The sequence below is a fragment of the Onychostoma macrolepis genome, chromosome 13 (assembly GCF_012432095.1).
Source record: "Onychostoma macrolepis isolate SWU-2019 chromosome 13, ASM1243209v1, whole genome shotgun sequence".
NCBI lineage: Eukaryota > Metazoa > Chordata > Actinopteri > Cypriniformes > Cyprinidae > Onychostoma > Onychostoma macrolepis.
This window is the reverse complement of record NC_081167.1, coordinates 6,910,519-6,937,982: the sequence shown is the minus strand read 5'-3', so window position 1 is coordinate 6,937,982 and position 27,464 is coordinate 6,910,519. Positions and strand designations below refer to the sequence as shown.

At 36.2% G+C, this 27,464-nt stretch overlaps 1 protein-coding gene across 4 annotated transcripts in view; it reads right to left on the bottom strand.

Annotated features, from left to right (window-relative positions):
• Positions 1–27,149, bottom strand: part of prkn (parkin RBR E3 ubiquitin protein ligase) — a 141,481-nt gene extending 114,332 nt beyond the window's left edge. For 2 of the 4 annotated variants that reach the window (XM_058795299.1, XM_058795300.1), the window contains exon 1: positions 27,070–27,149. In XM_058795299.1, coding sequence (XP_058651282.1) covers positions 27,070–27,076 — 7 coding nt within the window. In that variant the 5' untranslated portion in view covers positions 27,077–27,149. Of the gene's footprint in view, positions 1–26,829; positions 26,926–27,069 lie in introns of those variants that run through there. The other 2 variants (XM_058795302.1, XM_058795301.1) reach the window with 2 other exon arrangements.
• Between the last annotated feature and the right edge of the window lie 315 nt (positions 27,150–27,464).

Below are 27,464 nucleotides of genomic sequence, written 5' to 3'. Positions count from 1 at the left end.
TATCAAACATGTTTGATATTTACGATTTATGTTCGGGAACACTCAGTCTCAATCGGCAGTTGGCATGGGATGATAACCGGTTTCAAGGTATACCGCGGTTTGGAAAGTTCACGGTTTCAAAACCACTCAAATTTTCCATTATGCCGTTCCTGCGGTATGCACAGTTTTTTACGTGTCGTCAAAGATGGAAAGTGCATGACTCCCTCAGTTGTGAGCAGTGAAGAGCGTAGTTAGTCACATGACCCCTCCTCCTCCGGTTGGTGCGAGCGGTCAGTGAGAGTAACCTGTGTGTAGGATGATGGCCAAAGGAAGTGAATCCCTGTAACTTTTTCTCCCATCGAAAAAGACGAAGTCTGCCTTATGGAAATTTTTCGGGTAATGTAGACTAATGTTCCGTACACAACGATGCAAGGACATCCTTAAAATAGTCCATGTGACATCAGTGGTTCGTTTTATGAAGCTACGAGAATACTTTTTGTGTGCCAAAAAAAAAAAAAAGAGTTGAGTAATGTGGGTGAGTAATTAATATACATTTTTGGGTGAACTATCCCCTTAAAGTTTGGATTTAAAATCTGCAGGACAGTGACCCTCCAAAAACAGGTTCTTGGATTAGGGCATATTCTGGGTCTTAAAGGGTTAGTTCACTCAAAAATGAAAATTAGCCCATGTTTTACTCTCCCTCAAGATCCTCTGATTGGCCATTTCGTTATAGAAATCAACAGATATGTCTCTGATTTGCTACAATGTACAACGCTGCAAAAATAGACCGCAAACACAAATACACATTTGATTCTGACCTGAGGTGGTTGCCGGTTACTTTCATTTTGTTGTTTATGTTTATTTAGTTGCTTCTTTCCTGAGTCTTGAACTTACATACGTTTTCCTTAAATCATCCTGGCAGCCCATTTTTTTAAGTCTCGCAACAAAACCACTGCACTAGATGATTTTCAAATCTTAACTAATTTTAAATCCATGGGAGACCACAGACATGAAGACAGTATCAACTGATTTTTAGCCCTATAATCCTCTGAACATGCACACTAGATGATTCGACCAGACTGCGAGACCACACACTTGTTGATTGTAGGAATGATTTCACAGTGACAAGATCTCACGAAGCCTCGCTAGATCAAACGTGACTAGAGAAGAAAAACACATGGAGGACAACCAACATTGTCAGCTGGCTCTCCTGGAGCATGTTCTGTTGTACAGTGAAAAACAAATCAGAAAAAAGAATATGACCGATGTTCTTTCTCAGTAGTTTACTTTCATGGCATGTTTGTGGCTGCCAAGTTTTAGCTATAAAAGCACGCAATATCTGGTAGGTGATCGCGGGCATCACGTCAGTGGCAGCCCGATCCAAAGTTGTAAATATCAAACATGTTTGATATTTACGATTTATGTTCGGGAACACTCAGTCTCAATCGGCAGTTGGCATGGGATGATAACCGGTTTCAAGGTATACGCGGTTTGGAAAGTTCACGGTTTCAAAACCACTCAAATTTTCCATTATGCCGTTCCTGCGGTATGCACAGTTTTTTACGTGTCGTCAAAGATGGAAAGTGCATGACTCCCTCAGTTGTGAGCAGTGAAGAGCGTAGTTAGTCACATGACCCCTCCTCCTCCGGTTGGTGCGAGCGGTCAGTGAGAGTAACCTGTGTGTAGGATGATGGCCAAAGGAAGTGAATCCCTGTAACTTTTTCTCCCATCGAAAAGACGAAGTCTGCCTTATGGAAATTTTTCGGGTAATGTAGACTAATGTTCCGTACACAACGATGCAAGGACATCCTTAAAATAGTCCATGTGACATCAGTGGTTCGTTTTATGAAGCTACGAGAATACTTTTGTGTGCCAAAAAAAAAAAGAGTTGAGTAATGTGGGTGAGTAATTAATATACATTTTGGGTGAACTATCCCTTAAAGTTTGGATTTAAAATCTGCAGGACAGTGACCCTCCAAAAACAGGTTCTTGGATTAGGGCATATTCTGGGTCTTAAAGGGTTAGTTCACTCAAAATGAAAATTAGCCCATGTTTTACTCTCCCTCAAGATCCTCTGATTGGCCATTTCGTTATAGAAATCAACAGATATGTCTCTGATTTGCTACAATGTACAACGCTGCAAAAATAGACCGCAAACACAAATACACATTTGATTCTGACCTGAGGTGGTTGCGGTTACTTTCATTTTGTTGTTTATGTTTATTTAGTTGCTTCTTTCCTGAGTCTTGAACTTACATACGTTTTCCTTAAATCATCCTGGCAGCCCATTTTTTAAGTCTCGCAACAAAACCACTGCACTAGATGATTTTCAAATCTTAACTAATTTTAAATCCATGGGAGACCACAGACATGAAGACAGTATCAACTGATTTTTAGCCCTATAATCCTCTGAACATGCACACTAGATGATTCGACCAGACTGCGAGACCACACACTTGTTGATTGTAGGAATGATTTCACAGTGACAAGATCTCACGAAGCCTCGCTAGATCAAACGTGACTAGAGAAGAAAACACATGGAGGACAACCAACATTGTCAGCTGGCTCTCCTGGAGCATGTTCTGTTGTACAGTGAAAACAAATCAGAAAAAGAATATGACCGATGTTCTTTCTCAGTAGTTTACTTTCATGGCATGTTTGTGGCTGCCAAGTTTTAGCTATAAAAGCACGCAATATCTGGTAGGTGATCACGGGCATCACGTCAGTGGCAGCCCGATCAAAGTTGTAAATATCAAACATGTTTGATATTTACGATTTATGTTCGGGAACACTCAGTCTCAATCGGCAGTTGGCATGGGATGATAACCGGTTTCAAGGTATACCGCGGTTTGGAAAGTTCACGGTTTCAAAACCACTCAAATTTTCCATTATGCCGTTCCTGCGGTATGCACAGTTTTTTACGTGTCGTCAAAGACGGAAAGTGCATGACTCCCTCAGTTGTGAGCAGTGAAGAGCGTAGTTAGTCACATGACCCCTCCTCCTCCGGTTGGTGCGAGCGGTCAGTGAGAGTAACCTGTGTGTAGGATGATGGCCGAAGGAAGTGAATCCCTGTAACTTTTTCTCCCATCGAAAAAGACAAAGTCTGCCTTATGGAAATTTTTCGGGTAATGTAGACTAATGTTCCGTACACAACGATGTTCCATACAGATGAGGTTTTGGCACCGATCGCTAAATAAATACTTCCAGGTCGTACACAAACGATATATCTGTGTCATCTTCATTTCTCCCTCTTTCACCCTCGATCAAGACAGAGACCCATTCGCCGGTTGTTTCAGTGTTGAAATAAACACTATTTGGCTTGCTACCGAGGCAGATAACATGGCTAATTAACAAGCTAACGTCAGGTAGTTTCCTCCCTCACGTTACTTCACAGAGCGGGGAATAGCAGACTAAAGTACTAAGTTTCTGCGATTTAGTACAATAATTAAATTTAGCTGGTATCACGTCTATAATTTTAAGCCTCCCGCCATTGTTTACATCTGTTCAAAATCACGTCATTTAAAAAACAAACAAACTGCTGGCTTTCAGGTGAGATTCAGCATTGTTTTTTCATTTAGAAGGTTTTTTTTTTTTTTTTACAGAAAAATGTATTTATGTTCTGATTATTGTTGAGCTGCAGGTTGTGGCTCACTTAAGTGACTGCACTTAATTTAATTAACAGGAATTCAATTATTTATTTTAATTATTTAGCCTGACATGTTTACTGTTCCAAAATTTTCTATATGTTTCTTAAAAATAAAATATATTGTGGTCAGTAAAAAAAAACCTTGTTGTTTTTTTACCCAGACATTTAAAAATAACATATTTTAGAGCTGTAATCGCAATACTGTGATACCGTGACATTTTTTTTATCTAAAGGTTATCATACCGTCAGAATCTCATACTGAGATCCCATGCCTAATCGGCAGCAGTTAAATAATCATAATGACACCACACAATAGAGGATGTTTGGACAAAAAATAATTTGCAACAAGCCTTGAATCAGGCCCCGCCATTGGAACTGAACTCTGCAGGACAGTTGGTCCCTAGCAGTAGGACTAAGGAGGGTTGAAAGTGGATCTCGAGGCCCAGAGCTGCAAACCCATGGGTTACAAGAAGTGTTGTAGTACTTGAGACCATATTATCATGTTTTCGGTCTTGTCATGGACTAGGGCAAGGGTGTCCAATCCTGCTCCTGGAGGGCCAAACGTCCAGCTCCAAGGTAAGACTGAATACCTGCTTCAAGTGTTTAAAGGAATGGTTCACCCAAATAAATTAAAATTCTGTCATTAATTCAAACCCATAAGCATTCATTCATCAGAACACAAATTAAGATATTCTTGATGAAATCTGAGAGTTTTCTGACCCTGCACAGACAGCAACGGAACTACCACATTCAAGGTCCAGAAACGTAGCAAGGACATCCTTAAAATAGTCCATGTGACATCAGTGGTTCGTTTTATGAAGCTACGAGAATACTTTTTGTGTGCCAAAAAAAAAAAAAAGAGTTGAGTAATGTGGGTGAGTAATTAATATACATTTTTGGGTGAACTATCCCCTTAAAGTTTGGATTTAAAATCTGCAGGACAGTGACCCTCCAAAAACAGGTTCTTGGATTAGGGCATATTCTGGGTCTTAAAGGGTTAGTTCACTCAAAAATGAAAATTAGCCCATGTTTTACTCTCCCTCAAGGCATCCTAGGTGTATATGACTTTCTTATTTCAGACGAATCCAATCAGAGTTATATTAAAAAATTGTCCTTGCTCTTCCAAGCTTTATAATGGCAGTGGGCGGGTGTTTTTGTTCAACAGTCCAAAAGTAGTCAAATAAAGTGCATCCATCCATAATAAAACGTGCTTCACATGACTCCGGGGGGTGACAAAAGGCCTCCTATAGCGAATCAATGTGTTTTTGTAAAAACAAATATCCATATTTGCAAGTAAAACATGGACTAATTTTCATTTTTGGCTATCGGCAGTTTGCGAATCGGCATCTGGGGCCATCACGGAGAGTGAGAACTCTGATTGGATGTTGAGTTTAGCGAATGAATCAGTGCCCGAGAATTGAATGAAAACTAGTAAGTAAATGAAGGCGGACAGACACACAGACAGAAGGCTGTTCTAATGTTCTGTGATTTTTCCCACGCATTCCAATATGCGAATATTTTCATAACAACATGAGCCGCTTAAAATGAAGAAAGTCATCAACAAAACTGATATTCAAAATGGTAAGCAAGGGCTGTTTTTTTACATTTTGTATTATCTGCGTCTATCTTGTATATCCTTGTTTCGGTTTCTCATTTTAAATGACGAATATATGCTACTGAATATTGATAGCTGCCTATATCAACAGCTAATCACACTCATGCGGGCGCATAACGCATGTGTTGGTTTGTAGTCGGCAAACTGTAGTCTGTGTGGTGTGTTCAAGCACAGCTTTTTGGTCAAGATGCTGCTGAAGCGAGGCGACAACACTGTCGGCTTTTGTCGTCTCTGGACAGGTGCACACTCTCTGGCTTGTGTGACACAAATGCAAAACCAGGCTAAATCATTCAGACCCTCTTTCGGTCTCTGTCTTGACTCAGACTTGAACCTTTTCTAATCTCACACCATGCTGTGCCGCAACAGCTAAAGTCTGTCTACACTGAACATGACAAAGCATCCATTAAAAATGGTTCTATATTATTGTGTCAGTACGTCATAAATTGAACGACACATCAGTTTACTGTCGGGGATTTGTTGTGTTGCACCGCATCCAGTGAAGACAGCGTCACTGTTTATAATGGCTTCTATATTATTTTGTCGCACTGCGCTACTTGTGTGTAGACACGGTGTCAGGCTTGACTTTGAGTGAGCCTACTCAAGTCTTGGCCTGGTCTTACATTTACATGTACATTTATGCATTTAGCAGACGCTTTTATCCAAAGCGACTTACATTGCATTCAAGTTACAGTTTTTACATTTTATCAGCTCTTGCTTTCCCTGGGAATCAAACCCATGATCTTGGCGTTGTTAGCGCCATGCTCTACTATTTGAGCTACAGGAAAGCCTGGTCTTGGATTTGAATGAGCTGATCTTGTCTATAGCACTAGTTATAGGCTTCAACAACATAGGCTACTGAACCAGGAACATGCACTCAGTACTAAATCAAACTTGGCCAAATTTTTTTTTATGCTAGCATGTCATGCCAACTAACTAATATTGTTATGAAAGCAGAAAGATCTTATTATTTGATGGTACCAAACTCACATTTGCATGAAACTGTGTCTTCTCTTTAGAGCATGTCTGATTATCTGTGTATGTGGTCACGACATATATGTGCAAATCTACAACCAACGGCGAATGCATTCCCTGAATGACTAAAGAAAACGACTCTACTAAGCAGATCAGGAAGAAGAAAATGTACCTGCCAGCCATCTTATAATGAAATGTGTGTTATTTACAGATAACATGCCGAGACTGTAATTCCGAGAAAGCAGAGAGAATAAAAGAGTGCAAGATAGACGAGGCAGAGCGCTGTCAATCAAAAGAGGGGCGACCAGGGTTTCATGACCAGCCAATGATTTGTGTCCGCCTGGAGTGGCAGGCAGCCAGATCAATCTAGGCCGCACACAGGCAGTAATATGAAGACAGATTGGCTTAATTCTGTACTGCAGCTTCTGAGAGAAATAGAGTCTGGGGACTCTTTAGCGCTGGAGCCAGACAGAGCGAAGGAGGAGAAGGAGGAAGGAGACAGAAAGGAGGCAGGGTCAGAAGAGTGTTTTACTAAGGGAAAGATGTAGACAAGAAACCAAAGAGGATGAAGAAGACTTGAAAGTTTGGACACAGTTGGTTTCTTATGTTCTAAGGATTGCTCAGGAAGGTCAGCTTGTTGATTAGTCATCCAACATCTGATTGGTTTATTGCAATGAGGTCTACAATCTTAAAAGGATAGTTAGCCCAAAAATGTAAATTCTACATCAATTACTCACTCTTAAGCCCTATTCGGACGGTAATTGTTTCTCAGGGGGACGCAAGTGATTTTCACCATTTACAGGGGTAGTTGGTGATTTTAATGCCGTCCGAATCCAGGATGTCAGTGTTTTTCTCTCACCACCCCCGTAAAAATCCCTGGCCGAATTACGTACTGTTTTTTGACATACACCAAGGTCGTGTGGTAATTTAATTGCCGCCTGAATCCACATCTCTGAGTTTACGAGAATAAATCGATTCAAAATTCAGTGTTTAAACCCTTTTTGAGCACTCCCGAATACCGTAAGGTCACGTTGTACTTCGGCGTAATTTGCATACATATTTATTTCTGAAATGCTGGAAAGTATTTAAAAGAACAATACTTCATAACTGTTCCACCACAGCGACTGGGAGCAGAAAGAGAAGAAAAGCACGTAAACATTCGAAATGGGTCTTTATTATGGCAGAAGCAGGTATGCAATACAATTTTAAAATGTGTATTATAAACAGATATGTGTATAATTATATACAACTATAGCGTGCCTATTTTCCTATTTTTAAACAGGAGATTTAAATAATCAAATAATAAATAGGATTATACTTTATAAAATATGCTTGGAATAATAAGAATACATTTTACATAATAATAAGTATTTTTAAATACATTCTACACAATAATAAGAATCAATTTTATTTACAGCAGACAATCATGTGACTGGCCACGTGAGCAGCGTGTTACTGGGTTTGTAGGATCACAGAACTCGCTCCTCCACTGTGAATAAATCGCCATCTGAATCCATGAGTTTTATCACTGAGGTGATATATACATTTATTTTTACAGACGTCCATATGAGAAACATTTACTGTCTGAATCGGGCTTTATTATACTTTTATTTATCTTCGAAACACAAATTTTTAATGATATTTTTAATGAAAGCATGAGAAATTTCTGTACATTCCACTGACACTTCATTAAGTTTGTAAAGACAATGTAAAAGCACATTAAAAATGGTAAAGATACACGTTCTTGTGAAGCTCAAGACCACATCTCATTGACTTTCAATGGAGGAAGTTAAATCTCTCAAGTTTCATTAAAAATGTTTTCGTTTGTGTTTTGAAGATGAATGAAAGTCTTATCTGTGAAACAACATAAGGGTGAGTATATTATGAAAAAAAATTCATTTTTGAGTGAACTAACTCTTTAGAACAGCTATACGTTAGCATTTCCATCTCAACACTTGGCTGGTGCAGGAACGCCAACATTAGGTTAATACACAGGCTTTTTAGCCAATCAAAAAAATCATGACAAAATTATGTCATAACAAAGCTTATTGGCTGAAGGTACCAAAAACAGCATTTTTTGTTTGCAATTTACTTTCTAATACTTCAGCAGCAGTGTTTTAAAGAGGATAAATTAAGAAGCACAACGTCTTGGACATGGTTTTAGTGTGCTGACAGCATGCTGAATGTTCAGTTTGTGAACAGTCTCCCAGTGCTGTCAGAACTGTAAAACTCTCTTAGAAGTTGCATCTTTAAATTCATCCACTTTAAAGCACAGCTGCTACAGATGAAAGTACCAGTTTTGTAACCGATCCACTACCTTCAACAATAAATGTCAAGACATTAACTGTCAGACTTTAAAATGCCTGCTATTAGCAATGTTCCTGCTATTATGCATCATTTTAAGGTCTTCAAATTTATAGAATGATTGTGCATTAAAAATGAAATATTTAGCCTATATATTTGACACTGCAGTCATTATTGTTCAGGGGCCTGTTCCATAAAACAAGCCAGGCTTATTTCAGTTAGTCTGACTTATTTTGAACCAAATCAAATGACAAGAAGTCAGACTAACTGAAATAAACCTGGCTTATTTGGAAAATTTGTTTTATGAAACAGGCCCCAGATCTATTAATTTATTCAGAAATAAATTACAAATGCAGCACATATGTCTTTTTATAACAAGGTCTTGACTTTCCAAAACTTTAATATTTGTTATGAATTAATATTAATATTTCATGAGAATTGTAAATATCATGCAAATATCATATATACTATATATCATTAATATACCTTATGCATCTTAAAAATTATATTTAACACTGTTCTGAAAATAGTTTCTAACATATTCATGTAGCTTTTTGTGCTCCATTCAGCTTTTCTTTAATACAATAATGTTTACTGTGTCTATACCCTCTAAGAAACACATCTGATCGAGGTCTGATGGACCCTAATTAACAAGACTTCCTTAAAACCAACTAATTGACTACTTGATCGACTAACCCACTGCCTAGTCGATTTTGAAAATATGTCATTTTGCACATCCCTATTACGCTCATGGAAATAAGAAGGTGATTACTGTAAGAACACCTTTGGAACAGCGGCTGACATTGCAGGCCACTTTTCCTGGACTCGGGTCAGTCTACTTGCCATTGATTAGTAATAAAGCACCGCTACAGCGCTGACAACAGCACCATAAAATACTGCCAACTCCATTGCCTTTAATTTCCCCTACCATAACAATAAAGAAGATTGATTCTTCCATTCCAGAACTCCGTTTGAGCAATTAAGAGGACAAATACTACTGTAAGGCTTTTTCATTCCCCGCCTCTCGCTTTTAGTGATATGACTGGAAGGACAAAAATAGACAGCGTTGTTTGGGCCACAACTCAGTGGTCATGATCCAGAACTACCTATAGTGCTATCTATCCATCCAAACAGAGGAAAGGAGGGGGAGGAGGAGAGAGGAGGGGGAATAAGAAAAAGGAGAGAGTACAGGAGCAAAACACGAGAGGCCCTGTCTAGAGGAGAGTTATCCGCAGACCAATGGCCAAATTGATTCCGTCGAGCACCGTTCATCAGGCACCCACTAACACTAGGAAATATTCCCTCCTCCATCCGTCCTCTCCCATTAACACCATGGAGGAGGATTTCTTTTTTTTTTCCTCTGGAAAGAGCTAATGGAAATATGCAGTAAATCATCTCAGAAAGGTGCACAGAAATCTACAGCCTAAAAACACTAAAAACTGATTATACATATTACCACAGCTATAACAATAATGACACAGAAGAACAATAGTATTGGAATCACTTAATGAATGATTTTTTTTCCCCTCACCTGATGAATGATAAAAACACTGACATCCAATCCAAACATAAAAGAGCTCAAACATTTTTAAAGCAACAGACATGAGCTTATAATATAACTATGTTTTCATCCATTGGTGTGGATGTTAATATAGATATTGTTCTTAGTGTGAACGGGCCTTTACACTTATCACACCCATTTTGCACCTGTGTTGTTAGTAGATCACCTGCCCGTGATTATGATCACTCTGCTTGTTTGCGACCCAAAGCTGATTTGCGCTGTTCTTGGTAAATTGCATTTGTCATTACGGAAATAATCTGGCTGTGTCTGTGTTTTTAATTTGCACATTGTCAGTAGATCATCTGCAGAACTTTCCAATCCCATCAATGCTTTAATGGGATTGCACTCTCATGCTGATTTGCCCTGTTTAGGAAATCTTGCCCTATAATTTCAACCGGTCTTTAGATAGCACCATTAAACAGTAATATTGTAGTAATTTCAAATTTGTTGAATTTTAACTTATTTTAGGAGTGCACAAATCTAGCATTGCGATATATTGCAATATGAAAAAAATTATAAGAATTTTCACCTTGACTTGAACAGCTTTATTGGAAAGAATAAATCATTTTAGAGTTAGTGGGGTGATTGTGTTGAGAAGTGCATCTACATAGAACATTAAAAAAAAAAAAAATAATAATAATAATAATAATAATAATAATAATAAATTAAAATTAAAATTGTGGTGCATGCCAAAACTTTTACTAGCCCTGTCGAAATAAGTAAATGAACAAAAATCGGTTTTGTTTTTGTCTTTGTTCCATGTGCCTTACCTAGTTTTCCCTCCTGTTTGTTTATGCCCTTATTTGGACTTCCTGATCCTTTTCCCGTTTAGTTCCATTTGTTCCACCTATGTTTGATTAATTATCTTGTTTAGTTTGAGTATTTAAACCCTGTATTTTCCTGTGTCCAGCGTCCAGTGTCTATCGTCATCCTTGTGTGCTATGTGTGTGTTCATGCCTGCCTGTATTGCCCCTGTGGATTATTAAAGACTGTCTATTTGTACTTCCTCCTAAGTTCTCCTCGTTCCTCGCTCCCAGTACTGCAACCCATGACAAAAATCAAGTACAGTTACAGTACAGTATAGGCTGCGGTATTTTTAATGTACAGATCTAATTTACTGATACATATCGGATTTCTTTCTCAACTGTTCACATTTACTTAAGACATAACCAAACAAGAATACTTGCCAAGACAGGTATTTTGACAATTTTGAGTGTATTTGCCTGTTCAAGTGCAAGCAGATGCGAAAGAGATTTCAGTGTTTGCACGCTGTCAGAGACACGGCTCTCTGTGTGCGAGCTTTGGGTGTGCGCACACAGAAAACACTGTGCAATTAACCATTAAAATCAATGTACAAGTGATAAACATTTGTGACACTGCAGCACTAGCTCAATCAGCTGTCCTGAACGTGTTTCAAGCTAGCTGTTGCCATATTGTTGAGTCTTGCCATGATATCAGAGTCTCGGAACAGCTTGATTCACAGTAAATGAGTCAAGCCTTTCTTAGATGCACTGATGCAGAATCACTGTATCCTTCATGAACTACATGTGTGTAAATGCCATGCTCCAGTCTTAAATCAAATATTTATTTTGCTAAACTGCAGCCTGCACAATGTGACAATCCCACTAAGCCACATTGTGATATTGATTTTATTTCAATACATCATGAAGCCCTAACTTATTTATTTTGACATTTTTATATTAGTTTTTCCGCATACCCCCTTTATAGCATCCTCTGCGGTTCCACAGATCCAAGTTGGTTCAAACTTAGAAGTACCATGGGAGAGACCTTTGTGGCGAAACAATGGTTAAATCAAACATTGGTTTGGACCAAGCCATAGGAGCAAGTGTGAAAAAGTCCAAAATGATGTCACAGGCCATTCGGCTGAGATCTGTGTCCCTGGCTGGTCCCTCAAATCAGATTATGAACATCACTGATTCGCCTTGACATCCACTGACATCAGCTCTGTGAAGATAAATTCATATACTGCTCTTGGAGGCAATAAACTGACAGCTGGACCAAATGGTGTTGATGATTTTGGACACAAGAGCGTGACTGTCTGTCTGTCACGGCCCATCACAGAGGCACAGGTTGAGCAGAAAGGCACATCATTAACAATGGTAATTAAGTAGTGAGACTCGGCCTGTGCCTGTGGCACCAGGGCCAGTGCACCTGAGGGGCCACCGAGAGACATTTGCGCACAAAAACAACTTCAGCCCACCAGCCACTTAGAAACCAGCTGATACAAAACGATGAAGCACTTAAAACAGAAAGAATGAGACAACATTTAAAAAAAAGGAAAAGCTAGGATGAAATTTTTAAAATGCTAGATTTAGTTCAAGAGCTCTACATGAAAAATGTATTGTTTATTTAGCATTAAGCTGCAGTCTCTTTACAGTAAGTGTTCTGTTTGCCTGAATCCAAGAGGTCCAAGAGGTAAAAGCACTGCACAAGTGCTCGTCTACACAACCAGCCTACCTCTCCCAATAAAACAGTCAATAAAAAACATCAAAAAAAAAAAGTCAAATTAAATCTAAGGCTGTTTCTTCAGGCAATTTCTTACATCCATCTATCTATCCACAGTATCTATCTATCTATCTTTATATATATATATATATAGCACCATTTTAAACTTGGTTTAAATTCAGTAGGCTATTTGCTTGCATTCATTGTGTGTAATTATGCGAGTATTATTAAAAAAGGATGTAGGCATAAATTATTAACCTTTTTAATTTCTCATTTAAAAATCTAGTGTTTAATCATGTCTAAATATTTATTCAAATGAAGAACTTAAAAAAAACTTAAGCAAGTATGACCTGCAATGTTCTAGATATATTTAATAAAGAGCCATACAGGTACTTAGTGGGTAAACCGGCATTACAAATGAAAACTATTATTTTATTTTTTTTGATCACAAAATGACTCTAATTTGCTTCTTTGCATTGGAATTTAAAACCCTTTTCTCTATTTTAACCTTAAATAACACACTAATTGCAATATAAATAATATAAATATTAGAAAAAAAATATTTTAAGTCATTAATGGACCATAATTATTGCACAAATAGTATGTAGTACCAAAAGATCTCCTCAAAATATTAAATATTGTTGAATTAAAATATACAACACCTATTTAACTGAAAAATAGTTAAGCTGTATGGTCACATTGCAAGTAAGCAATACCTGAGGGTTAAGAAAACCATATTAATGTTGCCTCTCCATCACTCTCCAGAATAAAATGATACTGTAAATGTCATCGACGTAATAATCAATGCATGATAATGCTGTAATGTTTACCAAAAATTGCTGCAAATGCATGTATAATGAAGCTGTCGTCTATCCTACTTAATCCCATTCAAATGTATTGTCAACACTGTTTGGAGAGCTCTATGAATCACGTGACCGCGTGGCAGTGACACCGGCGAGATCAAAGCTTGTCGCAACTGTTTTTCAATAGCTCTGGCTTTAACTGAAGTGCTACATTTTATGATTTATGTGTGCCATGTATTTATTGTTAGAATTTAGTATTAAAACATACAAAATTAGAAAATTTTATTTTCTAATTTTAAGGAAGAAGTCGAGTGATGTCATCAGTGTGATGTTTTATTCCAAAATAAAAGACTTTTGTTAAGCGGTAACACCAGTGACACAACTCCAGGGGACCACTATTTTCCTTATATATTTTATAATATTTTTTTGGCATTTTGTTTTATTATACCATTTATATCATGTATGTGACCACAAAACCAGTCTTAAGTGTCAGTTTTCCTAAATTGAGATTTATACACCACCTGAAAACTGAATAAATGAGCTTTGAAAAAAATTTGGCTGAGATACAACTATTTGAAAATCTGGAATCTGAGGGTGCAAAAAAATCACAATATTTAGAAAATCGCCTTTAAAGTTGTCCAAATGAAGTTCTTAGCAATGCATATTACTAATCAAAAATGAAGTTTTGATATATTTCTGATAAGAAATTTACAAAATATCTTCATGGAACATGATCTTTACTTAATATCCTAATTATTTGTGGCATAAAAGAAAAATCTATAATTTTGACCCATACAATGTATTTTTGGCTATTGCTACAAATATACCCCAGCGACTTAAGACTGGTTTTGTAGTCCAGGGTCACATATATGATTATTCATGTATGTATTTCTCCCCTCATCTTTTCAACGCACTGTAGTTTTTCCTATTTTTGTGATTTTTCCAGTGAGAAATTTTTCACCTGCATCCTTCACGGTAGGCCTGGGGCTGCTGCTGCCGCCGCCGCCGTCTCACATTTGCATGAGAGCCTGTGTAACCAATTCCAATTTCAGGCAGAATTTGTTTTCCAGACCCCATCCTCAAATTTTAATTATAAAGTGAGGCGTTCAGAGAAGGAGCCCAGCGTGTTTCAGGTGGCTATTCACTCACCGGCACAACTGAACCATGAAATTATTCGTAGGTCTAATCATTGACTAAACAATAAAACATTAATTCAGGGAAAATGGATCAAAGTGAGGTGTTCAAGAATGGGATTGGGGTCCTAAGAGCAAGAGGGGGGAAAAAAACGCATTAGACCTGCTGCAAGACTATATACACAAATATTAGGTATTTTAGAGACACTGCCGAAGAATGAAGGTTTTATGCTTGGTGGAAAAATACAGATTGCATATTTTGCAATGCTAATTACTTTTTCAAATTTTATGGTGGAAAAAAAATAACACACAAAAATATGTATTTTGATACATCAATGTTAGGATAGTCACCTGATCATCATTTACTCACTCTCATGTCATTCCAAACCTGTTTGACTTTCTTTCTTCTGTGGAACATAAAATTCGATATTTTAAAGAATGTCCTGGTTGCTCTTTTCCATGCAATTACGTATTTAAATTAATGGAGACTTACTCTTTCATGCTTTCCATATTATAATACATTTATTTATTTATATATGACATTATGAATGAAGACACCTCTTCTATGATTCTATGAGCATGTTTTTAATTTCTGAGTTAAAATTAATTGTAAAATTTTTTGGGTGCATGAAGTCAAACAGGTTAGGGTGATACTACCGTATTCTGACATTATGAGGAAGAAAAAAATACAGAATGAAATTCTAACTTATAAAAAAATCTTCACCGCTTATTAATTTCTGGAAAACAATACTGTTCCAGCTTAAGAGTTTAAGCTGTAACCTCTCAGGCTTATGGTGTTATTTACTGCAGACATTCAATCATGATGCACATATTCCATTATCTGAACCACTGCATAGTGCACAGAATGACAGCATTCGGGACATAAACGACCTTGTAGACCCTTAAAAGTGGCCTAATGATAGACTTGAAGCTTGCGCGACAAACATTTCTGTGCAAATCCACTGACCCGGCGCTAGTATTGATTGACAGCAGTACAGTCATTATCCTGTTCAATTTCACCAAAGGCTCTGGATCGTGCGGGGTAATTAGATAGCAGCACTTACACTCTGCTGTTGTGGTATCTACCCCTTTACTCACTTTCTCCAACCTATGCTATTTATTGCCACTCTTTGCTTTCAGCGTCTCCATCCATTTCTCTGATTCTCATGACAGCTCGCTTGGAGATATGAAAACCTGTGATTGACACACCAATTTCCTTTCTGCCAGCACACGCCAAAGCTACGATTTCTCAAAGTCTCTTCTTTTTCTGAGCCTCGGGTGGAACCAATAAGCGGAAATATGACTGAAAAGACATATCAGGCTTCAGATAAAGCACTAAAAGAGCTACTGAATGTTAATATGTGATTAAAATACGCAATTTGAATTCCCTCTTGGCAGCCTGAAAAGCAGTAAATAGTCTGGCCTTAAATCTCAAATTTGTTCTCTTTAAAGGTCACCGGGTTATAAAAAGCTCTGAAATGTTGAAAGATGTAAATGGAAAATTAGTCATTTCCATGTTCGGCGGGAAATGAACCGACTTTCTATGAAAGGAATATTAAGAGTTCAGCTCCAGAGAGAAATAGCTCACGTTTGAAAACGAAGATTGTCTATCACACTTGGATTTTAACCTTTAACCCAAAACCTCGCATGACAATTACACTCTCTCCTGATGCACATACTATCAGTCCTACGCAGTGTGTCAGATCAGAATTTGTGTGTCCATGATATCAATGGGTTTTCAAAGCACACACGCTGGCTAATCACGGTTAATACTGCCATCAGCGCCTTGCACAACTGTGGAGCTTGTGACTGTCATCTTGTGACTTTTTTCAGCTGCTGCCACAGTAGTTTTTAAAAATGAATAGTAAATGATATTTATGGTAATGGATTAAGCTAGTTGCTAACATTAAATGCAAATTGAAACAGAATGTGTCTAGGAGGTCTGTGGCATTGATATAAATGCTTGGATTCTGCATTAGCAACTGTTGCTAATTAGCGCAGTGATCATTTTGTGTAAAGTCCAGCCTGATAACTTGAGGCTTCTAATTAAAGCAGTGGGACTAGTGATTATAAATGCAACCGGCCGAAGCTGTGTGATCTAAAAACATTCATAATATATTACAGAGCTCTACCGTGCAAACATTTGCACATCTGACACCTGACTAAACTTAAAAATAACATCATAATTACCTCGGATAAAAGCCTTAAAAATAAAAACTCAATAATTCCGCTAACCTTATAGACAAATTATGCTTTATGACAACTGGAACTTTCTATTCAATTAACTTGGGTCAGTGAAAAAACAGGTTCAGCCAAATAACATAATTAAAAATTAATGAGCCACAATTTCACCAGATTCCTTAATTCAACAACTGATTAGCGCACAATGTCTCCCTGTCAGCCAATAAGTTACTTAATGTCAAGTATCGTCATTAATATTCAAGAGCAAAGCAGACACCTTAGCAGGAATTGTAAATTCCAGCATACAGATATATTTTAAAAATATGTGAGGTAGTTTATGTTCACATCATAGAACATAAAAAAATACATTATTTAACGCTTAATAGAATACATTCAATTAGATATGAAGATCACAAAAAATTATTAAAATATTGATATATACTTGAATATTCTTGAATGTGAATGCTCAAACAAATGCATGTTATTATAAAATATTTGATTAATAATATACTGTATTTTAGTATAAAGGAAGTTTATATTTTATCCTTTAGAGCTGCAAATATTCAACTTGAAAAAATGTTTATCAGCAAAAGTGTCTGTTTGTCAATATTATATATATATATCTGTATTTTATTTTATTTTTTATGAAAGTCTCTAATGCTCAACAAGCCTGCATTTATTTGATCAAAAACAGTAAAATAAATAATACTGTAAAATACTATCAGAATTTAAAATAAGCATTATATTTATAAACATTGATTTATATTTTAAAATATAATTTATTCCTGTGTTGTAAAGCTGAATTTTCAGCATGATTACTTCAGAAAACATTCAATATGCTGATTTGCAGCTGAAGAAACATTTCTGATTGTTATCAAATGTTAAAACAGCTGTTTTTACAGCATTTTAACAGCATGTTTTTGAAATGGACTGAAACTGATTTTTTGTAACATTATAAATGTTTTGAATGTCAATTTTGATCAATTTAATACATTCTTGCTGAATATGTATAAGTATTAATTTCTTATCGACCCCAGATTCCTCGGTGCCCCTAATTTTCTGACTCTCTTGCAAGTCATTAACATAGGCTAAATGTTACTGTGGAGCTATATATTTGTTTATTAACATAATGTCACTCATAAACATGGCAGAATAACTGCAAGTTGCACAATGATAATCTGATATTTAAAATAAATATTGTATATACAGCATGTGCTGTATAACTAAACAAACTGTATCACCACTCTATTACTGGCACGGTAATATCTTCCTACATATTCCAATGCATGTACTTTCAACTCAGCACTGAAAGTTTGCATAACATAAAAGCATGCAAATAGAGACGCATGCAGCTGGAGTCCACTGCTGTTCTGTGGCCCTCACTTCCTAAAATAGCATTCCTAATATAAGCCTACTTTAACATTTAAAATTCAAATTCAGTTATGAGCACCAGCCTCAACGGATCTGAGTGTAATGTAATGTATATGATTTCACGCCTGCAGCATTCGTCCATTGGACGACCATTCCCATGTTCCGCATTCAGGATCCTTTAAAACCACTTTTCATCCTCCACACACACACACACACACAGTGCTGACAGCGAGAATATGTCAAAAACGCTGCGTCAAAGATACTTTCCGCTTTGGACATGGAGAAAAAGAGGTAAGACGAATGTGGATACATATTAAAGCAAATTATTCTTTGCCCACAGTCGGTCTGGAGGCAGGAAAGACACTTAACTGCAAAAATCAATAGCAATTTATTCTCTCCTTGGACTCCAAACACAGCGAGTAAATAATCCTGTCCCCTTGCACTGCCGTCCCGAGAGAGGACCAACACGGCGCTCTCGCTCTCTCTCTCTTTTTCTCCATCCTCTCCCCCTTGACACTAAATTTCTCTCTCTCTCTCTGACTGAGTTTATAAGCAGACCTTCCTGACCCCCTGATCACTTCCACTTTGGGCAGATTTCCACTGTCAATCTGGCTCTATCCGTCTCCACCAGAGGACAGCACAGGAAAAACATTAGCACAAAGCCCAATATAAAAGCCCCTTGTTTTGGATTTGATGGACCACCCTGATCCGACATTTACTTTACCTATTTTTCTGCTCAGGGTCGGGTTGATTTTCCCCTGATAAAATCTGCTGTGGGAAAGGTACTACAAACCTGAAATGGCTTTTACTGTACAATGAAATATGATTGTTATGAGAAGTACTATCCCAGTATTACATCTTAAAAATGCAGCAAGCAATATTTGTTAGAATATTGCACAGATATCACTGAAATAGGTGGTTGGTCTCCATTACAGCCTTAGACCCTGTAAATAGTAAAGAAGAGTAGGAGAGCAGCCCACACCTTCATTACAAAACATTTAAAAACGCTCTCTACCTGACAGCAGAAATGAGAAAAATTACTGAAGTAAGCAAAATAACTACAAGCATTACAAATTAAGCTGGAAAATTTAGCACTGTATGCATATTAGTCATCTGTAATTAATAAATGGCCATCTTTCAGTCAAATTAAGCCCCAAATCCATCACAATTTTCAAAACACTAAAAGCCATAAAAATCAGTGGTGCTATTAACAAAACCAAAGGCAAGCTTCACTGTAAATATTCCTCATATTTGCAGTGATGAAGTATTTTTGTAAGTCAACCCAGGAAGTTAGCATCTCCATGGTTCCATCGACAAAAAGCTAGTTGATTTTTCCACTGGCTTTGGATTAATGCTGAAAATAAACTCTGTGGCAAATAATAGTTTGATTCGTGCATGTTTTCTTAATTAAGAAAATGAACATCACTTTTATTAATGTTGAAGCCTAAACACAATTGCCAGAAGAAAAAGCTAAACATAGGCTATAAACAAACTACATCGTGGTTGCATGACTTCAACTATTCCCAGCAACTCTTTCAATCTTTATTAAAATCTACATTTATTTATTTTATTCATTCACTTTTAATGCCATGCCAGCATCAAGGCTATTTTCATGGCGATCTCTGAATAGGGTAAACGTACCTATGAAGCTCACCAAAATCTACATTGGGACATTTTTAGAGCACAAGATATTGGTTTCAGTACAAAAAGTTATGTTAAAATAAAATATTAATCTCGCACACAAACATATTTAATTTTATTTTAAATGACAAAAGCATTTCAATTAAGATATACATCATTCAATTCAGAAAGTCTGCAGTCCGGCTGTGCTTAATGGGTACATTTTTGTACCCTTTAAGCACACCCTTGTTCCCATTAAGCTCACATTAATGTCACATAATGATCACACGTTTATTTTAAGGAAACTTTTTAAAGAATAATTGTAAATATATATTTTAGTCAGTCATAAAAAAAAACCAGAACATTAAATCAAGCAACAAGGCACACAATTTGATCAGTTATGAAGTGTCATTTAAGCACATTGCAACATCTAGACTAGTCCATGTTCAGCTAAGTAACACACATTCAAAAATCAAATAAAACAAACCAATAAAACATTTAATTCATGGGGATGAACACAGAAACTAGCCTCATTATGAAACCTCTTGTTAAATGGATGTCAACTAATCTAGTTGCCAAAGATCAGAGCCAGTCTGCAGATTTGAATTGACAGAATCCATAGAAAATTGATTAACTTAACTTAAAGTGACAACCATCAGTTAATATTTAAAGTATGTTTATGAAGTATTTACATAGACGTTCAATGTGGAAGAGCTTAAAGTCCGTGTAAAGTGATATTAAAATATGTGTTCTGAGTTGGTCACACAACAGAAAAATGTGTTATTAACCACCCAGCCAAATTTGAATGATAAAAAACCCCGCCAAGTAACTAAAAGAGCACACTGAGCTTAATTGGAGCAGCAACCATTTTTAATAAATTTCATGTAACATTTATTAAAACTACAGGATTTGTGCTAAAGAAATAGGCTAGGTCATGTATTAAGTTCATACGTATTTTAATATGAACAACTATTATTAACAGTATCTATGAAATTATACTTTTTCTTATAGATGTCACACTGAAGCTGTGTGATTTTCATAGTCGTGCACCCTTTAAGCTCACCTGAAAATAATATGAAATCTTTAAAAATTACAGCATTGTAAAACCACAGATCAGCAATAAACTGTCAAATTATAATATTATGGATGTAAAAGTACAAGCCAGTAATGTCTGTGAAGTAATATGTTAGCGTAGCACACAATCTTATACAGCTTATACAGCTCACAGATTGTGACTTTGAGGCAGTTCGTTATTCGAATTAGCGGTAATTTGGTGTCAACTGATTGAACTGACAACAACAAAACAGTACGACAAACTCATTTATATTAAACATAGAATGTTTAATTTATTCACAAATGAATACAAATACACCATGCTATAGCCCTAATATAAAATAACAAATAACTTACACAAAGTTTAAATATAAAAACACTGAAAATCAGCAAACATGGTGGAACCAAATAAATAAGAAACAAATGTCAAAAAAGCTTCCAAAATGATCTTAAACGGCAAAAGCGGAAAAAGCCTTCCAAAGTCTAAAATATTTTTAAAGCAGGCGCTTTTGTATTTCATTTCGAAACTAAATCTTTCGCCAACTTCTTGTCTTTCTCACCTCACTGGTCAGCTTGACTCACTCACATGATAAATGAAATCCGACTCATGCCGCTGATCTGAGATGCGACTGTTGTTCGGCACACTGCATTGTTCAAAGTAAAAAAAAAAAGAGATCATACTTTATTATGTTAGTTTTAATAAATTTAAATCAATTTCTCTGGCATTTCTTTCTTTTTGCTGTATCGAAAACATACCGAACACCACTGACACCACTGTGTCGTATCAAACCGAACCATGAATTTTGTGAACCATTACACCCCTAGTGAACATGTAAACATAATCTCTAGGAGTGCTCTGAGAGCCACTTCAGGATTTTACCATTTCATTTGAGAAATTCAAAATGAAGCAAGTCAATATGTAATAAAATAAATTGGAATATGCAATAAAAGCAAGTCAAAATAAAAGTTTGGTTTAACTTGAAGAAACTGTGACAGAAATATAATACTTAATGTAATGATAGTATTACTACTACTAGAGATGTAACGATAACAAAATCTTATGATACGATAATATCTCGATCTGAAGTCCACGATACAATATCATGCAATATTTTTTAAGACAAATGAAGACTTGGAAATAGGGCTGCACGATTAATCGAATGCGATTGTCATGCACATCTTGTCAGTAAAGCCGGTTCTGGGATTAGTAGTAAATCTCCATCACCTGCTTTCAGATGGAGCAGCATTTACTATACAGATCCTTAGTTCTCTAATAAATAAAATTTCAGACGATATAATCGTGTGATTATGAAATCAAAGAAATCGTTCGTAATAATGATAGCTGAAGCTTCTCAGTGAACTACGGCTCTGTGTAGTAAATGCTGCTCCATCTGAAAGCACGTGAAAATACCACATTTAATAACATGTTTTTACTCCAAAATCCGTGTTTGAAATAAATCCTTCTGTGAGATGATGTGACTTATAGAATAATAACATATTTCATAGTATTCTAAGAAGTGATTGCATTATAAATGTACTTTATTATAATGAAAATTATAATAATAAGAACTCAGATAAACCATATATTGTCGGAGTCGTGTGTTTATTAGTCACATTGAATCAATAAAAGCAGTTAAATGTTCTGTTTATCCAGCTACCACTACAGGCATTTCCTGAGTTTCTTCTGCGAGGCATATTTGGCGTTTCGGCATGAGAGCGCCCTCTGGCCTTCGGATGGAGATTTACTACTGATCACAGAACCGTGCTTCACTGAAAGATATGCATGACAATCGCAGCTTCGGTCTAATCGCGATTTCGATTTCATTTCGATTTATTGTGCAGCCCTACTTAGAAAATAAATGAAAATTGTGTACATTTTCAAGTTAAATTATTATATCTAATGCACTTTGAGAGTTCAAAATTAAGAGCTCCCACCCATGTTCTTAACTAAGAAAACTTAAGTCAGAAAAAAGTCAGTGAATTGACTTAGCTAGGGCTGTGCAAATAATCGAATGCTATTATCATGCGCATCTCGTCAGTAAAGCCGGTTCTGTGATTAGTAGTAAATCTCCATCACGTGCTTTCAGATGGAGCAGCATTTACTACACTGTACTACAGCCGTAGTTCACTGACAAGCTACACAATATCACGTTCATAATCCCAGGCGATTAAATTTCATGATTTCAATTAATTAGTCAGGCTTTTTGATTACTAATTTTAATTAAAACCTTCAAAACAAGAGTATAAAAAAATTTAAATGGAAAAAAACGAACTTGGGAAAAAATTAAACTTCAAATAAGATTTCATAGGGCTCTATCTTATTTAAGGCATTTAACCAACAATAACCCATTCAAAAAACCCATTTCGGAATGATGCATCTGGAAGTTCAAAAATGCTAACTCGTTTTGCATTTTATAGGAATCAAACCTGCAGCACGCTATTACTGGTGGGACTTGCTAAGGCAAGGCAATCAGCATCACTACATTCCATTCAACTTGGAAAATTGAATTTTCAAATTCCTACAAGAAAAAGTGCAACAGAACACACTTGAAAGCAAAGCCAACTGAGATTATGCAGCATGACAACACGCGGCACCCAGTTTATCAAGTAACATAAATAAATGCATATCTTCCTACATTACACACTTCACACCAGGTGTGAAAAAAGCTTTTCAGTTGATAATTTTAAACCTGCAAAACAAATGCAAGTGCTACATAATATTGTTTATCCTTCACAAGTGATAGGTAACATCGTTATTGGCAATCCAAAGACTTTTGATTTCAGCCAGGAACCACCCAAAATCACCTAACAACACCCAAGTAACCACCTACAGTCCAACAGTCCAATCGTCCAATCAGCTGCACAGCAACAACTCATGATAGCTCCAGCTTTGTGGCAGTGAGTTCTGAATGGTCAAGCACCACTCACATTCCTTCAGAAAATGTTAAAACCTAGTTTTTCATTTTATATTTCCCTTTTTTTTTGTCAGAGTGACAAACAAACATAAAAGATTTCAGACATGAAAGCTGTTCTTTCATCTATGTGGAGAAAAATAGCAATACAACGTTCTACTGCAGCATTGGATGCTATGACAAATCAGGCCAGAAAGTGTCTCTCAGCTTCCAACAGTGACGTCATGCAGACAGCAGAAAGACAAGATAGGACAAAAACGACTATACATCTGTAGAAGGAAGTGTTATACATGTGCATGCTTTAAAAATGATAGCTAGTGGGGAAATGTCTCAAATATGGGTGAATTTTGAATAAGACCACAGACAATGTGACTCCTTTAACTTCTTGTAACACCTGTTCTGTTCTCAGGGACAGCAGGAGAGGACCTGACAGAAGACTCTGCTCTGACACAAGTCACTGCTTCACTTCAGGGACTTCATTTCTGAACCCTGAGCAAGCACAAAGTATTCTTACACCAAGCTCTCTGACAGCTCAGGACTAAGACAGCCACTTTATTTTCACATATGGGTGGTTGACACTTAAGAATGAATTTTGTAGGGAAAAACAGGTCATGAAAATTCCAGTGTAATTCCAATTCTATTATTATATCTTGTTTTTGTTTGTTTGTTTGTTGTTGTTGTAAACAAAATGGTACAGTTAATCAAAATCATTCTGTTTCGGAAAATCTATGCCATTTTAAAAGCCAAAAATTCTACTCCATCAGAATCATCATATGGCCTTTCTTTTTCCACATAATATTTACTTTATTCTGTGAACCACAAAATAAGATGTGGTGATTTATGCTGCCAAGAACCAAAAAGGACACATAAACACATTTGTACAGCCAAGGCACCACAAAAGTCACTGCCAAAATGCCATCAGTTTTCATGTTTCACATGATCTATTGTAAAACAAAGCAAGTTTGAATGTACATAAGATTAAAATAATAAATAAGATTTGAGAGCTATAGTGGAAGAGGAGAAATATTAAAATCGTTAACTAAAACTATTAAGAATCATTTTCATTAATTGAAATAAAGCTGAAATTAAATATAAATAGTAAATGAAAACCTGAAATGTTGCTTTGGCAACTAAATAAAATAAAATAAGTTGAAGTTTACTTTACTAAACTTACTAACACTACAAGTTAAATGAAAAATACAAATTAAAGCTAGCTTAATTAAAAATAGAAATAAATAAATAAATGCCAGAAAATAAAAATGGCATTACCCATAACAAAATTACTAAAAATTGAAACTAAAATGATTATTAATAATCATGAAATCTAATTTAGGCCTAATGTATAGGCCTACAAACAACACTAAAATAACACTATAAACAACAACAAAATATTCAGGTCTGTTTCCAATACAAAGATACTGAATGACTTGTTGTACAAGTTGTATGGACTAATTTTATGGTGCTTTTTGTCATTTTTTTAAGCTTGACAGTATAAACCAACATTGACTTGTACGGACAGAAGAAGCTCAGATATTCTGCCAGATGTCTCCTTTTGCATTTCACAGAAGCCAGAACAACAGAAAAAGTTAATGAGTTAATGATTACAATGTTTTCATTTTTTGAGTGAACGTTAGTAACTTTATGATCAAGAGAAGTATGAACTATAACCACTGTGCTTTTGAGACAAACACCCTACCACTAAAGGAACTGCTTGAGTAAAAAAGCATCAGCTAACACATCAAATTAGCAATCAATGTTGTTGCAGATGATCAGAAGAACATATAGATATTATTTTCTGTATTCTGAATTGAAGAGATGGGTATGGAATGCAAGATTTTAACGTTAAAAATGACATCTCACTCACACGGCATGATATTTAATGCTCAGTGTAACCTTGCTGCATCCAATTCAAGCCCTTTTATATCTTTTCAAAATAAAAGAAAACCTACCCAGATTCATTCATGCAAGTGAGACAAATTTTGTGGGGCTGAACATGCTCTAGCCTGGTGAGACAAGAGTCAGTTCTCCTCACAGCTCAGTCAATATAAAAACAAGCTTACGTGACATGACTATTGGCACAGATATTGTTGCAATAGCAGGAGATGCTGTGCCTGAGGGTGGAGGCGTGCTGCTTGATTCATACTCATTCTGCCAGACAAGCGCCAGTCAGTTCACTCAAACCAAATCCCTGTCTCGGGGGGATCAGCAAGCCCCGTTCCGACGCGCCGGAGACACTCAAAAAGACACAATCAATACGTCTTCTTCAGAGCCCAGCAGTCCAAAGGCACACTCAGGCTGAGAAGCTCTAACGATTTATTTCAGATTCAACATTGATATCATTTTTCACAGATAATCTAGGCAGGCATGAGGAAGTGGAATATGGCAGGTCAGAAAATTATGCCAGACACCTTAAAAAAAAAAAAAGATGAAAGAATTTTGCTTTAGGAAAATATCTGCTGAAAGATGGGAGAAAGTTTTGCCAGAATCTATGGTACAATACTCCATATAATTGTTTATAATGGCTTACAAAATTGTTTAGATTAATATAGCATTAAAGAGTATTGATAAAATATGATGCTAACTAAGTGAAATAATAAAGCATGCTGAAAAACATAAATGCATAAATGAAAAACAGTCGCATGAATCTGGAACAAGAGACTGATGGTCTTACATCTGAAGATGCAGCAAAAATATAATAATCCTCAAAAAGTATTATTGTATTCATATAAACAATTTCATGTCTTGATCATATCTTAAATCATCATTATGTGACAAAATATTCCTAAATTAATTTTGAATTGTTATTATTATATTTTTATGATTTTTTTGTAAATGTTATATCATCATTTTTAGTATAGCAGTTAGGTAAGAAAGTGAAGACAATAAAAACATCACTTTTTTCTGGGGCATTTGTTTTATGTGTTTAAATACATTTATACAATTAATTATTCACAGTATTTCTGAACAAGTCCCCATTATTATTATTATTATTATTAACTTCTAATTTTTTGCTGTTTCATAAATTGTTGTTTGTTTCATAACTCTGTTTTAAGATATGGGTCTCTGTAAATAAAATGACTTTTAAATATAAACCCACCTGAATAAAAGAGTCATTATTATTATTATTATTATTAAACCTAAGAGTGAAAAGTTTCAAATGTTAGGCTGTTTGTCAACACACACTTTACATTTCTTTGAATTCGCGTAATTTACCTTAACCTGGAGCTCCGTTTTGTTTACAGCTGTTTACTGAGATGCATTTTACTGTATTTTTATATGGTTATGCCTCACAATAACGCTATCATTTAAGACTGGCCGCGGTCAGCTGTGATGTGAAGGTACAAGGCACAATGTCAAATGACGCTACATGAAATCAGTTCCAACGGGAAATAAAGACATGGGTAGTATAGCTTATGGACAGCCTTAGGTAGTCGCTAATAAATAACTGCTTACCGATCATACTGTGATAGCTGCTGCGGCCCGGATTCACTCCAGTGTGACTTTGGTGTTTGTTGACATGTCGCGTGCGCGAATAGAGCCAAAACCGCACAGGATCATGGGAAATAGAGTTCAGCAGCACCTACTCTTCATCAGCGTAAGAAAATAAATAGCGCAGTAGATGACAAATAATAGGCTCTCTGAATTTATCTGAGTTTAATAATTCAGCTACGACATGAATGGTTAAAATTTAAATGAGACTTATAGGTAACAGTGTTAAGACGTGAGGGAAGAAAAACTACATTTCCTGGTTGGATAAACGTCAGAGGAAGTTATTGCGGTGAGGGGAATTTGCACGTGGATTATTGTAGAATTGTCAGCGAAATCCTTATGATTATATTCAGGTTATT